Source organism: Bufo bufo, chromosome 5 (genome assembly GCF_905171765.1).
Source record: "Bufo bufo chromosome 5, aBufBuf1.1, whole genome shotgun sequence".
In the NCBI taxonomy this organism is placed as follows: Eukaryota; Metazoa; Chordata; class Amphibia; order Anura; family Bufonidae; genus Bufo; species Bufo bufo.
In genome coordinates this window covers 509,576,891-509,590,753 of record NC_053393.1, presented here as the reverse complement: position 1 = coordinate 509,590,753, position 13,863 = coordinate 509,576,891, and the positions used below count along the sequence as shown (strand labels likewise).

At 42.2% G+C, this 13,863-nt stretch overlaps 1 protein-coding gene across 12 annotated transcripts in view; it reads left to right on the top strand.

The window, feature by feature from the left end:
* KIAA1217 (KIAA1217 ortholog) overlaps window positions 1–13,863 on the top strand; it is a 445,177-nt gene that overhangs the window by 422,820 nt on the left and 8,494 nt on the right. For 11 of the 12 annotated variants that reach the window (XM_040434414.1, XM_040434422.1, XM_040434413.1 and 8 more), the window contains 6 exons: window positions 4,286–4,461; window positions 9,986–10,113; window positions 11,317–11,464; window positions 11,798–12,266; window positions 12,861–13,032; window positions 13,720–13,850. In XM_040434414.1, coding sequence (XP_040290348.1) covers window positions 4,286–4,461; window positions 9,986–10,113; window positions 11,317–11,464; window positions 11,798–12,266; window positions 12,861–13,032; window positions 13,720–13,850 — 1,224 coding nt within the window. The remainder of the gene's footprint in view (window positions 1–4,285; window positions 4,462–9,985; window positions 10,114–11,316; window positions 11,465–11,797; window positions 12,267–12,860; window positions 13,033–13,719; window positions 13,851–13,863) is intronic. The other variant, XM_040434411.1, reaches the window with a different exon arrangement.

Below are 13,863 nucleotides of genomic sequence, written 5' to 3'. Positions count from 1 at the left end.
GAAAACCTCTTTAGTATCTTACTTCTAAGCTGAAGTATTAAGTTTTAAGTTACAGGCTGCCCTATAGAAAGATGTTCCTATCATGACCCATGAGAAGACCTCAGCCCATACGAATAAAGGATTATAGATTAATTGACGTAATTCTGCTAATGAACGGGAGAAATGAAGACAATTTCATATTGCTTGAGGGAGGACCTCGACCCAGTAAAGGATTTTGGATTATCTGATGTTGCTCTGTTAATTAAAGGCTTAGAGATTATTTGACATAGTTCTGGTTTGTATCGCTTCAGCAAGTGAGATTTATCATGTAGATAAAGTTAATACAAGGCACTTACTAATGTATTGTGATTGTCCATATTGCCTCCTTTGCTGGCTGGATTCATTTGCCCTTCACATTATACACTGCTCGTTTCCAGGGGTTATGACCACCCTTCAATCCAGTGCGCATAGGCCGGCGCTTTTTTCTATAGCGTACAAGCACGGCCACCGCTGCTGGTGGTGCATGGTGGTCATAACCCCTGGAGGCAACATGGACAATCACAATACATTAGTAAGTGGCTTGTATATCGGATCCGTTATGCTGCCCATTGACTTCTATTATGACGGATTGCCTCTTAAAGGCTTTATTGGTGAATTCCGTCATAGCCTTCCGTTATATTCCGTGATAACTGAATCCATAACGGAATTGCATTAATAGCCGAACACCAAACCCAAACTTGAAAAACACAAGTTCGCTCATCCGTAGAAATAACCCCTTTATGAAAACTGACATTGGTGCCCATATCAACCGATTACAGCACAGCTTTGAAGGGAACCTGTCACCAAGTTTGGGGCCACTAAACCGACACGTCATTATGCAGCAGTGGATTAGGGTCTCAAATCTTAACATAGCAAACCAATCCAACCCCCTGCAAAGAATATTAAATGAAAATTGAACTTACTGGGAGAAAATTCTAAGACTCCACATCGGGCACATGCGCAGTGAAGCAAAGTCCTCCCTCCTCGGCTTCATCAGAGCACTGCACATACGCACTATGGAGTGGAGTCTCAGAATTTCTCCAGACCAGTCCGCAAAACGGACAAGAATAGGACAAGTTCTATCTATTTTGCCAGGCTGTGGAACGGACATACAGATGCGGCAGCACCCGGTGTGCGGTCCACATTTTTTGTGGGCCCCATTGAAATGAATGGTTCCACATCCTATCAAATGCAGATCGGATGCAGAAAAAAAAAAATGGTCGTGGACCTTAAGGGCTCATGCACACGACCGTATGTATTTTGCGGTCCGCAAAACACGGATCCTCCAAAAAACAGGTGACGTCCATGTGGCATCTTTTTTTTTTTTTTTTTTGTTGCTTTTTGCTGATCCATTGTAACAATGCCTGTCCTTGTCCGCAAAACAGAGACAAATAGGACAGGTTTTATTTTTTTGCAGAACGGACTTGCGGAAACTGAATGTACACGGAGACATTTCCGTTTTTTTTTTTGCGGACCCATTGAAGTGAATGGTTCCGCATACGGGCTGCAAAAAAATGGAACAGACGCGGAAAGAAAATACTGTCGTGTGCATGAGCTCTAAGTCTGAAACTGCACTGCAAAGAGATTCTGATGAAAACATTTCCGCTTGTGATTTGTCCGGTGGCGTAGAAACCTTGTGCGGCTCCAAATACATACTCGCCCATAACAACCGCTCACCCAGGTATAGATGTAGACAGTGATGTATTTGGGGATTTGGATCTATACAAGGTCTCCATCACTGACAAGGGTGAGAAAGATGACAATAGCCAAACATGACATATGACACATGTGAGCACCCAATATGTGGTTTTCAGGTTGGTACAAGCCTCCTGTAATAAGCTGTGATTTTGGACATCTGCTCGGGTTCTCGTGGTCGTTCTAGGATGATTCTTCATTTAGCTCATGGGGTTGAGGCGATGTGGTTGCTGTTTAATTAACATAAAAGCCATGTTTCTTTTCTCTGTGGGAATGAGGAGTTTTCATCTGTGAAATGTAACTTCAAGTACGGTAATTAAAGAGGACCTGCCCCCTCTCCTGACCTGCCTGTTTTAATAGCTACTTGCATTCCCCATGTAATAACAATTCTGGAACATCTAGTCTTATGTCTCTATGTTGTGCCGTTCCTTTATTATTTACACTAGAAGTTATGAATGAATTGCTATTAGCCTTCAGTAAGGGCACAGAGGGGTGGTAACCAGTTGGGGGTGTGTACCTGCACAGTCTGAGAATGGCAGCAGTGATTGGATGGAGTGAATCTGTGCAGGTACACACCTCCAACTGGTTACCTCCCCTCTGTCCCCTTACTGCAGACTGCTAACAATTAATTCATAACTTCTAGTGCAAATAATAAAGGAACGGCACAACAGAGCCATAAGAATAGATGTTCCAGAATTGTTATTACATGGGGAATGCATGTAGCTATTAAAACAGGCAGGTCAGGAGTGGTGAAAGGTCCACTTTAAGACTAAAAAAGACACATTTCCTTTTATATATTCTACATTTCACATGAATCCAGTCTTAATGGCTTCTTTTCCACCATGGAACTTAGTGTACTCCTTCCCCAAGACACTTTGGGGGTCATGTACTAAGATCACTATGTCTGTTTTTGTCATAAAAAAAAGTTGCAAGATCTCATTTTGGGGCCCGTGCGACAAAAAAGCCGCACATTCAGATATCCAAGAATCTAACCATCTTTATTCAAGCCACCAAAATACAAAAGTTCAGTCCCTTTTTATTATTTTTATTTTTGAATTTTCATTTCTGGTGTCTGGCACTTGGCATATCCAGCAGAAAGGAGCGGCAGCTGATGGTGGACACTTGGACCATCTTCTATTCCATTGAGGTTTCTCCATAGTTGCACCTGCTTTGCGCAACAATATCTACAGGACAGGCATTCAGTTGGGTTTTGTAGCAGTATAATGTTATGACACTGGAAGAGATCCATGTAGAGAAGGATTTGGGAGGACCTGTAGATCATAGCAACACAAAATCAGCTGCTTCTAAGGCTAGCAGGATATCGTCATGTATTAAGCGAGGCATGGACTTGCAGGGCAGGGATGTAATATTACCACTTTACAAAGCTTTGGTCAGGCCTCATCTGGAATATGCAGTTCAGTTCTGGGCACCAGTCCATAGAAAGGATGCCCTGGAGCTGGAAAAAGTACAGAGGAGAGCGACTAAACTGATAAGGGGCCTGGAGGGTCTTAATTATGAGGAAATGATTAATTCCCCCTGTGGTGGCATTGCAGTAGAATTGAACGGATGCTGCCAGCTTTTCCCACAGATTATAGTTGATTATTGGCTTTGATAATTTAATAATTAAACCCATATTTGCTATAGGGGCCCCTTTCGCTTTCTTAAAATACTTCAAATATGGCCTTACATTTCTTAAAGGGAGTATGTCATCAGAACATGTCCTATTATTTTAATCAAATGTTTGCTTATAATTTTTATTTTTATTTTTTTATTTTTATTTTTTTATTTTTCCCCCCCCCCATTTCATTACCTACATTTTTTCAATCCTAATATCAGTTTTTGCACTGGCCACTAGGCCTAATAATAGACTGACACTTCATGTTCATTACAGATCACTTCTCAGGAGCCATCTCATTATCAACACAGGCAGGATTACAATGACATATAATACCTGTATATTGATAACAAATTCTTAACACGGGATCCACCTTTTATAATAGGTGATGATCACAGCTTATCCAGCTTATCTACTTCCCCTCCCTGCACAGGTTATTTAGCAGGGAGGGAAAACTCTCCTTTAAAATGTCAAAATAAATATAAAAATATCTCTTTTCTGGTGTGTAAATAGTCAGTGTGGCTGCAAGATAGCTGTCATAAAAGAATATGTTTCACTACCTTGTTTTAATTACTCAAAAATTATACTACTGTAGGTGCTACATTCCCTTTAAAGGAGATTCAAGATATTAGGGCGTCCCTTCATCCTAGACACATTTTAATTAAATCCATTATGCTCTTTCGCCCCAACTTCATAAGGTCCTGGACTGCAAAAAAAATCTAAACAATAGCAGCAATCCTAGCAATAACTTCTGAGTGGTCAACTCTCCATACATCTTCCTCAGCTGTGGGGCTTATGATGCAGCCAGAGACTAATCTCCAGCTCTACACGGAGTCTTTTCTTTAATCATGACGTTCTTGTCGGCCCTGTCTCCAGCATTAGGGATGAATTGTGTTCTTCAGAATCTCATGAGGCAAAAAGAAAGAAGCTAAGAACTTGATTTCTTTTGTGTAACAGCTGCAGAACCAGGAAATGGTAAGAGCCATGATGAAGAAAGCAGAGCAGGAAATTAGTAGTAAAGTCACAGAAATGGTCAAAAACCTGGAGGACCCAGTGCAGAGGCAACGTGTCCTGGTGGAGCAAGAACGTCAGAAATATCTCCAAGACGAGGAACAGATCATCCTAAAATTAAGGTAAAAAAAATGTCATAAAATAAATCCTGTGGTCTACATACCTGGTGACTTTGCTTGAGTGGGAGGAGTACTTGTAATTACACTGCGCAGCAGCTACATGCGAGACGATGCGCAGTGTAACCTTGAGGAGGAAGCATTGCTTGTATGAGCGCCGCCTCCTCTTCAAAAAGCTGATCGGCGGGGGTGTTGGGAGTCAGACCCCCACCGATCAGATATTGATGACCTATCCTGAGGATAGGTCATCAATATGTTTTGACTGCACAACCCCTTTAATTATTTAATTCCAGGGATAAAAATCTTGTCCTGCTCATGTGATGGACACACGGGTGTATGACTTGCATTGCATTTACAGCATGGTCAGGTTGGGTTTACACATTCAGGTATTTTGATGCAGTTTTTACAAAGGCGGACGGCGCTGCAGAATATGTTGGTGCAACATAAAATAAATGCATATATATTCTACTAGCCCTCTGGCGTATGTAGAACTAGACGTCCCAGCGGAGGGTGCAGATTTTTAAGCATTGATGCTCATGGGTAGACTGTACAGGCAGAGGCTCTGTTGTCAGGTGCCGCCCCTCTCCTCCTCCTACAGAAGGTCATTTTTCATCGAGGACACCTAATCTGTCCATATTTAGTGCCGGATTTCCGTGCCCTTGGTCTTCATCCATAATCACCGTAGAGTCTGCGAGGCACTGACATTTTTATAGAAATGTTCAGTTTTTTTTATTTTATTTTAGTCTATTCTCAGCTATTCACTTTCTAGTAACAGCAGTTCCAGCACCTCTCGGAGACATCCGCAGCCGCTCTGCTGGGAGCGCACGCAACAAGGGAAATCAATCATCCATCTTGTACCAGCTGCTAAATCCACTGGCATCCGTTTCACTAATTCATTTACGAAACTGTTACTTAAAAGGGCGCCCGTCTTGTTTGTATAGGCCCCTAAATCATTGTAAAACGAATATGCAGCGGGGCTGGGAAGGGAGGCAGAGCAGAGGACAGGAGTGGTGGCTGTGGCAATGATGGGGGTGGCAGCTCTCACGATGGCAGTCCTCACCCTGGCGCTCTCTGGGCCGTGCAGTGATGGTAGGACACTCCCTTTCTTCCTTTGGGGCACTCCCTGGGCATTTGGGGTCTGCTGCCTGGGGCATCCTTGATGGTGCATTGTTGGTAGGTGCGAGGCAGAAGAGCAGGTGTGCTGTAGATGCAGGGCCAGAGAATGATGGTGAAGCCAATGACTAGGCCCGTTTGATTACAATAAATAAAGTCTCTCTAAATGGATGATGTTACAGCACATATAGCACCAAAATGGCACAGTTCTGAGGTATATTACATCGTATGCTTTTCCCAATAGTTGTGTATAGGCAGCAGCAATGATAGTAGTAGTAATCCTCTCTTACTAAATACACTGAAATATTCCCAAATAACCCTATGCATGCAATTGTATCTGCAATACCCAGTCTGCAGGGTGTAGATCCTCAAAAGGATGGCCAATCCGCTGTAGGCAACCCTTTTCACATGAAGTATAGTCTATTGCCATAAATGAGAATTTACCTTACTGTCTTTCCAGTACAGCCATGAAATGGTTCTCAACCATCTATGAATGTCTGTTCTCTTTCTCTTAGGCCCCTTTCACACGGGCGAGTATTCCGCGCGGATGCGATGCGTGAGTTGAACGCATTGCACCCGCACTGAATACCGACCCATTCATTTCTATGGGGCTGTTCACACGAGCGGTGATTTTCACGCATCACTTGTGCGTTGCGTGAAAATCGCGGCATGTTCTATATTGTGCGTTTTTCACGCAACGCAGGCCCCATAGAAGTGAATGGGGTTGCGTGAAAATCGCAAGCATCCGCAAGCAAGTGCGATTTTCACACACGGTTGCTAGGAGACGATCGGGATGGAGACCCGATCATTATTATTTTCCCTTATAACATGGTTATAAGGGAAAATAATAGCATTCTGAATACAGAATGCTTAGTACAATAGGGCTGGAGGGGTTAAAAATAAATAAATAAATAATTTAACTCACCTTAGTCCACTTGATCGCGTAGCCCGGCATCTCCTTCTGTCTTCATCTGATCTCTGTGCACCAATAGGACCTGTGGTGACGTCACTTCGGTCATCACATGATCCATCACCACAGAGATCAGATGAAGACAGAAGGAGATGCCGGGCTACGCAATCAAGTGGACTAAGATGAGTTAAATTATTTATTTATTTATTTTTAACCCCTCCAGCCCTATTGTACTAAGCATTCTGTATTCAGAATGCTATTATTTTCCCTTATAACCATGTTATAAGGGAAAATAATTCAATCTACAGAACACCGATCCCAAGCCCGAACTTCTGTTCGGGTACCAAACATGCGTGATTTTTCTCACGCGAGTGCAAAACGCATTACAATGTTTTGCACTCGCGCGGAAAAATTGCGGGTGTTCCCTTAACGCACCCGCACATTTTCCCGCAACGCCCGTGTGAAAGAGGCCTTAGGGGTTTTTCACTCAGTTCAGTTGCTTTTCTTGCAGCTTTCAGTCTCAGGAATAGTGTTTTCCTGGATCAGGCTTCCCTTTGGGGCAACTTGGCAGAGCACACAAAAACGGGTCTTGCCTTAAGCTCTGCCAGCTAGACACTCTCTCTACTCTACAAGCCGGAAAGAGGTTGGGCTGTCAGGTCCAGCAACCCAAGACTGCCAGTTAGCTATTTGCTGCCTATAGACAACCATTTAGGATTCACAATGCACAAAAAAGAATTGGTGGCCATTTGGCACCAGGAGAGGCGTGGAGTGGGCTCGGAATGCATGTTGGTACCTGCATTCCCTGGATTTAATGGAGGCCATTTTGGCACCAAAGATGACAAAAAAAGCATCTCTAATTTACATAATAAGCATAGGATTACTATTAGAATACTTTTTGTACTTTATTTGGTTTGCAGAGAGCATTGTTGCATTGTATTTTTTTACAAAAAAGAATACTTTAACTGTTTAAGTACTTCACACTGTATCACAATTTTAGCATAGAATTAACTCGTTATCAGTGATCCTCAGGGTCACTGCATACAGGGGTAAATTTAACAAGAGGGGAATTTGTAAGATCGGTTTGCATGATTCTGCATTGGCGTATTATGCACCTGGCGTCACACTTTTTTTGCACAGTTGATAAATTATGGAGTGCCCCTCATTGGCATGGACCTACACTATACTTTAGGGGTATTCTGTAAGGGTTGAAACTTTTTTGTGTTATAAAGCTTCAAATCCCCAGGTTGTATTCACACCTGTCCCCTCTCCTGACATGTTTGTTTTTGTAACTACTTGCATTCCTTATGTAATAACAACTATGGAGCATCTTTTGTTCTAGCCCCGTGTTGTGCCGTTTCTCTGTTATTCCTGCTAGACATTTATTAACGTATCTGCAACTGGGCGTTACCATTGGGGAGGGGGGTGTCCCTGCAGTCTCATACTGGCAACGCTAATTAGACAATGTCAAAATGTGCAGGCTAACCCCCTTCCCACCACCACCCGACCCTACTGGTAACACACAGTTGCAGATTCTGTTAATAAATTTCTAATAGCAATAACTGAGGAATGAAACAACATAGTTATATGAAAAGATGCCCCAGAATTGTTATTGCATGGGGAATAAAATCATTTAATAAACCAATAATGCCAGAAGTAGTGACAGGTCCTCTTTAAATGCTGAAATTGTGTCTTCTTAAAGCCACCACTACGGGGAGCTACCCGAAGCTGGGATACATAGTATGAATAATATGAATCCATAGTCAGTAAGCTCCCCCTAGTGTTGGCTGCAGACAACCAACATTTTAGTTTTTAACCCTTGATTGTATAAAGGAAGCAAATTTATGACCAGACCTGGACCTATATAGCACATATGTGGGTTACAGCCATTGGGATGTACCCATAAGGGCAGGAGCTTCTAGAGGTCCCCAGATGAGGCTGATCACATCTATTCTCCATGGGTGATGAGATCCTTCAACAAAGGCAGTAGAAAACAGGATGGGAAGGGAAGAGGCAAACAAGTGTTGTGTCCTTCATACATTGAATGGGGGAGTATATGGAGGAATGGACCAGCACCATAAGGTGCATTATGGAAATGGAGACGTTTTGCAGTAGAGCCCTCTCTACATAATGTAAATTTCGGGAATGACGTAGCTTGTGCCCTATAAGCGGGTCATACTGCTGTAATTGGTGGTCTGCACCTTGTCCAGGACACCCCCAGAGAATGTGACGCTGATATAATTGGGGGCTGGGACAGATATAAGTAATCTTGCCCCCAACAGATCTTCTACATCTCCTAATTCTAAACTAGGGGTGCAACAATTTCCTGTTGTGAAACTACAACTCCCAGGAGGCCTGCAGCTGTACATTCGCAGGTTAAGGACCACTCTCCTTCTAGGCCTGTTCTGCATCTTTTGTCCTTGGACCTTGTGGGTGAATGTAAAGTCCTCGGTCATGAGGAACATGTCGTTATTAAGTCCGGGCGCTCATTTCACCAGTGAAGCAATCGTTCCTTGTTACTGGTAGATATTCCCGCTCATGTGTCTGGTCGGTGCTGATAGTTCCCATGACTAACTTTCTACTTCCCCATTAGTATCAGCACGGAGCGCAGCACAGGAAAAATCTATAAACATATTCATAGACTTTGCTAAAGCTGCAGAGCAAGGAAAACAGTGGTGCTCTGTCTGGCTGCATCCCAAAGATTTCATCCCAGAAATTTCCTGCATTAAAAGCAGATTCTAGCCATTTATTCGTCTGTTCTTGTAGGGACGCGCCTCAGGATGCACTATGGAAATACTGTTTATAAAGTGCATGTCTTAAAGGGAATCTGTCACTACGACCTTGGACTGTTATCTGCAGTATTACGTGAGTAGTACTGCAGATAAGGAGTCCAGATCACAATTTTTTTATTTTTCTCACGCTCCCTACTTTAAAGACGCACTTTAGTACATTGTCAGGACTGCTGTGCACTACATTTAAGTCCTCTCCATTATGTTAGCATGGCACAGCAGTCCAGACAGGCGCAGCGCAGATTTTAGTGCTGACAGCGAGGGAACGGGAGGCAGACGGAAACTAAAAAATAGTGACCTGGACTCGTTATCTGCAGTACTTCTCATGTATTACTGCAGAGCTGTGGTGACAGATTCCCTTTAATATTCCAATAGCCCATATGTGACCTATTGAAATGAATGAAAACCCTATGAAAAGAAGTTGCATTGTAAAGGTATTCCAGTTATAACAAGGTATCCCCCCATAACTATCAGATCGGTAGGGGTCCTACCTCTGGAACCCCCACCGATCAAGAGAACAGTCGGAAGAATGCAACACATGAATGGAGCAGTGGTGCACTGCCGCTCTGTCCATTCCAGGGGAGGGGGGGGGGGGGGGGGGGCGATATTTTTTGTAGTTCCAACCAGGAATCATCTCCAAGTTGCCTTAACCCAGAGATTGGGTTTGATGTCGGAATAACTGTGGGTTACGTCTTATGACCTTTGGTTGCTTGTTCTCCAGTGACTTGGAGGGTTTTGTGGAAGACATGAAGAAGGACTCAAGTGCTACCCGACTAGTCACACTGAAGGACGTGGAAGATCGAGCATTTCTCCTACGACAGATTGGAGAAGCGGTATCTAATCTGAAAGGTAGGAAATGAAAAGCTTCACTCTGGTTTGCCAAATTTGTGTAGACAGAACATCAATCTTGGATTAATATATAAAATATAATATCTCTTATCTATGTATAGATAATATAAAAGCAAAAATTGTATTCGAGGTTTTGAATTTCAGCACCTAGTGGTCTCATTATCACAGAAAAAAATCACCATGAGTTTAAAAGACCATCATTTCTTGTATGTACATGTCATACATATATTTTGTATGTAAAAAGGTATATTTGGAACACGTGTAGCAGTACAGGGGACAGGATCTAGCAATGAGATATATTAGCTAGTGGGTAAAGAACTGGAGTAGGATCACATCAGTCTGAAGAACTCCAACAATCTTCTGCGTTCAGTGAAGGTCCTCATATATGGTAGAAATTAGCAGAGGTTGCCCATTGTAGTTATATCAACTTCTTGTAGATTAAAGGGGATTTCCAGGAGTACAATACTGATGACCTATCAGGATGGGTCTTCAATATCTGATCAGTAAGGGTCCGACTCCGTGCCTGACGAGACCACGCCGATTGGACAAGCGTTGCAGCTCCCACACAGCATACTAGACACAGCACTCTACATTGTATAGTGGTTCTACTTGGTATTGCAGCTCAGGCCCATTCACCTGAATTAGACTGAGCTGCATGTAGACTATGTGACCAATGAATGTGACCTCACACGCCTAGGAAGAGGCTGCAATGCTCAATGGAATTGGTGGGAGTTGTACCCCCACCGATCAGACATTGATGACCTATCAATATTTTACTCCCGCTAAACCACTTTACCGAGGCATTTACACAATGGGTTACTGGGCAGGTACTACTAGGTAAAGGTCTTTCTAAAGGTGACTATATACATTAGATCAATGACAGCCTAACCTTCTGATTTCGGCAGGATTGGCTGATGAAAATATTCTGCAGTTTCCAATCCAGCACCTGGATCTGACTACTTTTGTAATTTTATGTAATTAAAAATTTTGCATAGCCACAGAGTTATTTAATAAAATGTATCCATATAGCGCCACCTGCTGTTTGTTCTGTTTCTTATTTTTCTGTCCACCTTTTCTGTCAGATAATTCAGTTATTGACATAGATGCAAAAATTTTAGCTATTGGCTTTTTTTATTTTATTTTTTTATTTATGCTAAAGCCATTTACCATGTGCACAGCTTTCTGATATCTTTGTATTTCTAGGAGAATTTCCATACCTTCAGAATAAGATGAGGGCTGTCTTACGGGTGGAGGTGGAGGCAGTTAGGTTTCTAAAGGAAGAGCCTCATAAACTGGACAGCTTACTGAAGAGGATCCGAAACATGACTGATGCCCTGTCTGCCTTAAGAAGGTGATGTCTATTAAACCCATGCATTTTATGTTCACACCTCCTGGCACCCAACGGGTCTCGCCAGCTATGTACCAGGAAAAAGATATAGAATTGTACTAACATAATAAAAGGTGTAGGCTGTGTCATCATTATTCAGATGTAAGGTTGGAAATGTTTAGACTTTTGTGTCGTCTAGATTTCATGGCAGGTGGCGCTGTTGCATTGTTATCTATGAAAACTAGTTCTAAAGTCAAAGTTGTGGAAAGTGGTACTGCAAGTGACATACCCAACCAATCGACAAGATGACCAAAACTTTCACCTTCCAATAATTCTAACTTTATTTTATCACGGTAGACATGCTTCCGAAGGATCATCGAAGACTGTTGACTACAATCAAAATAACCAATACACAATCACCGAAAAGGTGACCGAAACAGAAACGATCCAAAACAAAGAAGAGAAAAGTCAGGTCTACCTTCAGCAAGCACAGACGGAACCAGGAAGCACAACAGAAGCCCAGACCACCTCCGTGAAGTCAGAGGTGGTACCATTGTCTGTTGGAGTTAAAGTTCACCACGTACAGAGTTCCCCCGTCCTCATGCAGCAGTCCCAGCACTCCTCCGCTCTGGTAAACCATACGTTTAACTCCAGTAACCAGAGTGGTCATTTAGCCGATTCATCAGCAAATCACCAGTCCATAAACTCATCAGCTTCATCAGAGCAAACTCCAACTGCACAACCCACTCACGTTAATGGATCCTCTGCTCTGTTCATTGAAGAAATTCAGCATGTAGGCTACAGGAATCGAGCAGTGTCTATAGAGGTACATGAAATATTCCAGCACTTAACATTCTTGGATCAAGGAGTCTATTGGTAATGGTGTGGGGCTTTGTTTTAGAGAATTATCAAGGTAGTAGAAGTCAACATCTTGTCTTTACTTTTCCAATATGGCATCATAGAGAACACCAAACTGGAGGTCTCAATAGTGTCCAGTAAATGGCCTTCCATAAGTATCAATCAAGAAGCTGCGTTACTATAAATGTTACTTTTAATACATTTTATTGCCCCTTCGACGGGCACTTCAACAAGCCAAACCTATTGGGTTAGCTATATGCCCTAATCTATAGGGACCTGCTTTTAGCCATAGATCATATACCTAGTTGGAAATACATGATTATATCTTATTCGATCCAGAGGCCAAGCTTCAGATTAGTTTTCATCTTGACCCACTATGGGGTCTTTTTACCCATGCACAGGGCAATATTATGAATAAGAACCCTCAGTGCTCCATCAACCGCTCATTACATTTCTTAATTAAAAATTTTTAACTTTAAAATAGAAGATCTAAATCCAGTTCACGTTTGTATTTTTTTCTCCTTCTTGACCATTGATGGTGTGCTTCTAATTCTACTTCTAGGAAGCAGAGAGGAAATTTGAAGAAAAAAGACAGAACCTGGACCACTACAATAGGAAAGAATTTGAGAAGATGTTGGAAGAAGCACAAGCCAATATAATGAAGTCAATCCCCAGTCTAGAAGTGCCATCACAGACTTCAAAAACAGAGAGCATAGACAAAGCAGAGGCTAATGGTATGATCCATGAGATAAAACATTGTCATTTTCTTAAAGGTATTATGGGGTGGTCCAAGATTTAAAAAAATAACATATAGCAGGATGATAAAATAAAACAGTAACCAATACTCACCTAATAAATCCCCCACCACTACAGCTCCACTGGTCCCCAAAAGTCCTTATTTACTTGTCATGCAGTGATGACATCACATGCACTCATGTGAATATTGCAGCCAATCCATGACCTCAGCAGCCTTGTGCCATACATGAAGGCATCACCACTGAGACCAGTGATTGTCTAAAGCAGTCATGTGTGGCATATCATCACTGCACAGAGTTATCGACCGGTAGGGACCACTCTGTGGAAGATTTACCAGGTAGGTACTGTTGTATTTGTATTTTATCACATTCTCTGGTTTTATTTTTATTTTTTTTATAAACCTGGACAATCCCTTTAAATGCTTTAATTGAAAACTCCCTCCATTTTGAGAATATGAACGGTACATAAAGGTGCCCATTCGTTTTTGGATACGTTTTGGTGCATTGTAAGTCTGAAATGCATAGATAGTACATCAAATAAAGTGCGGATAGGTTTGACAGCAATGTCTTCTGTAGACCTTGGGAGCTTCTTATATGGAATCCACAAGAACTTTACTTATATATATGTGGTATGGTAATTGCGTACAATTTTTTTTTTTGTCCTAGAAGGAGGTCAAGAAAGTGAGCAAGAAAATGATAAGTTAACCAAGTCTCCACCTCCACCCCCTCCTCGTCGTATGTACCCCCTTGGAAGTGGTTTGAGCAGTTCATGGACGTCAGACTGGAAAGATAGCAAGGTGAATATAGTGT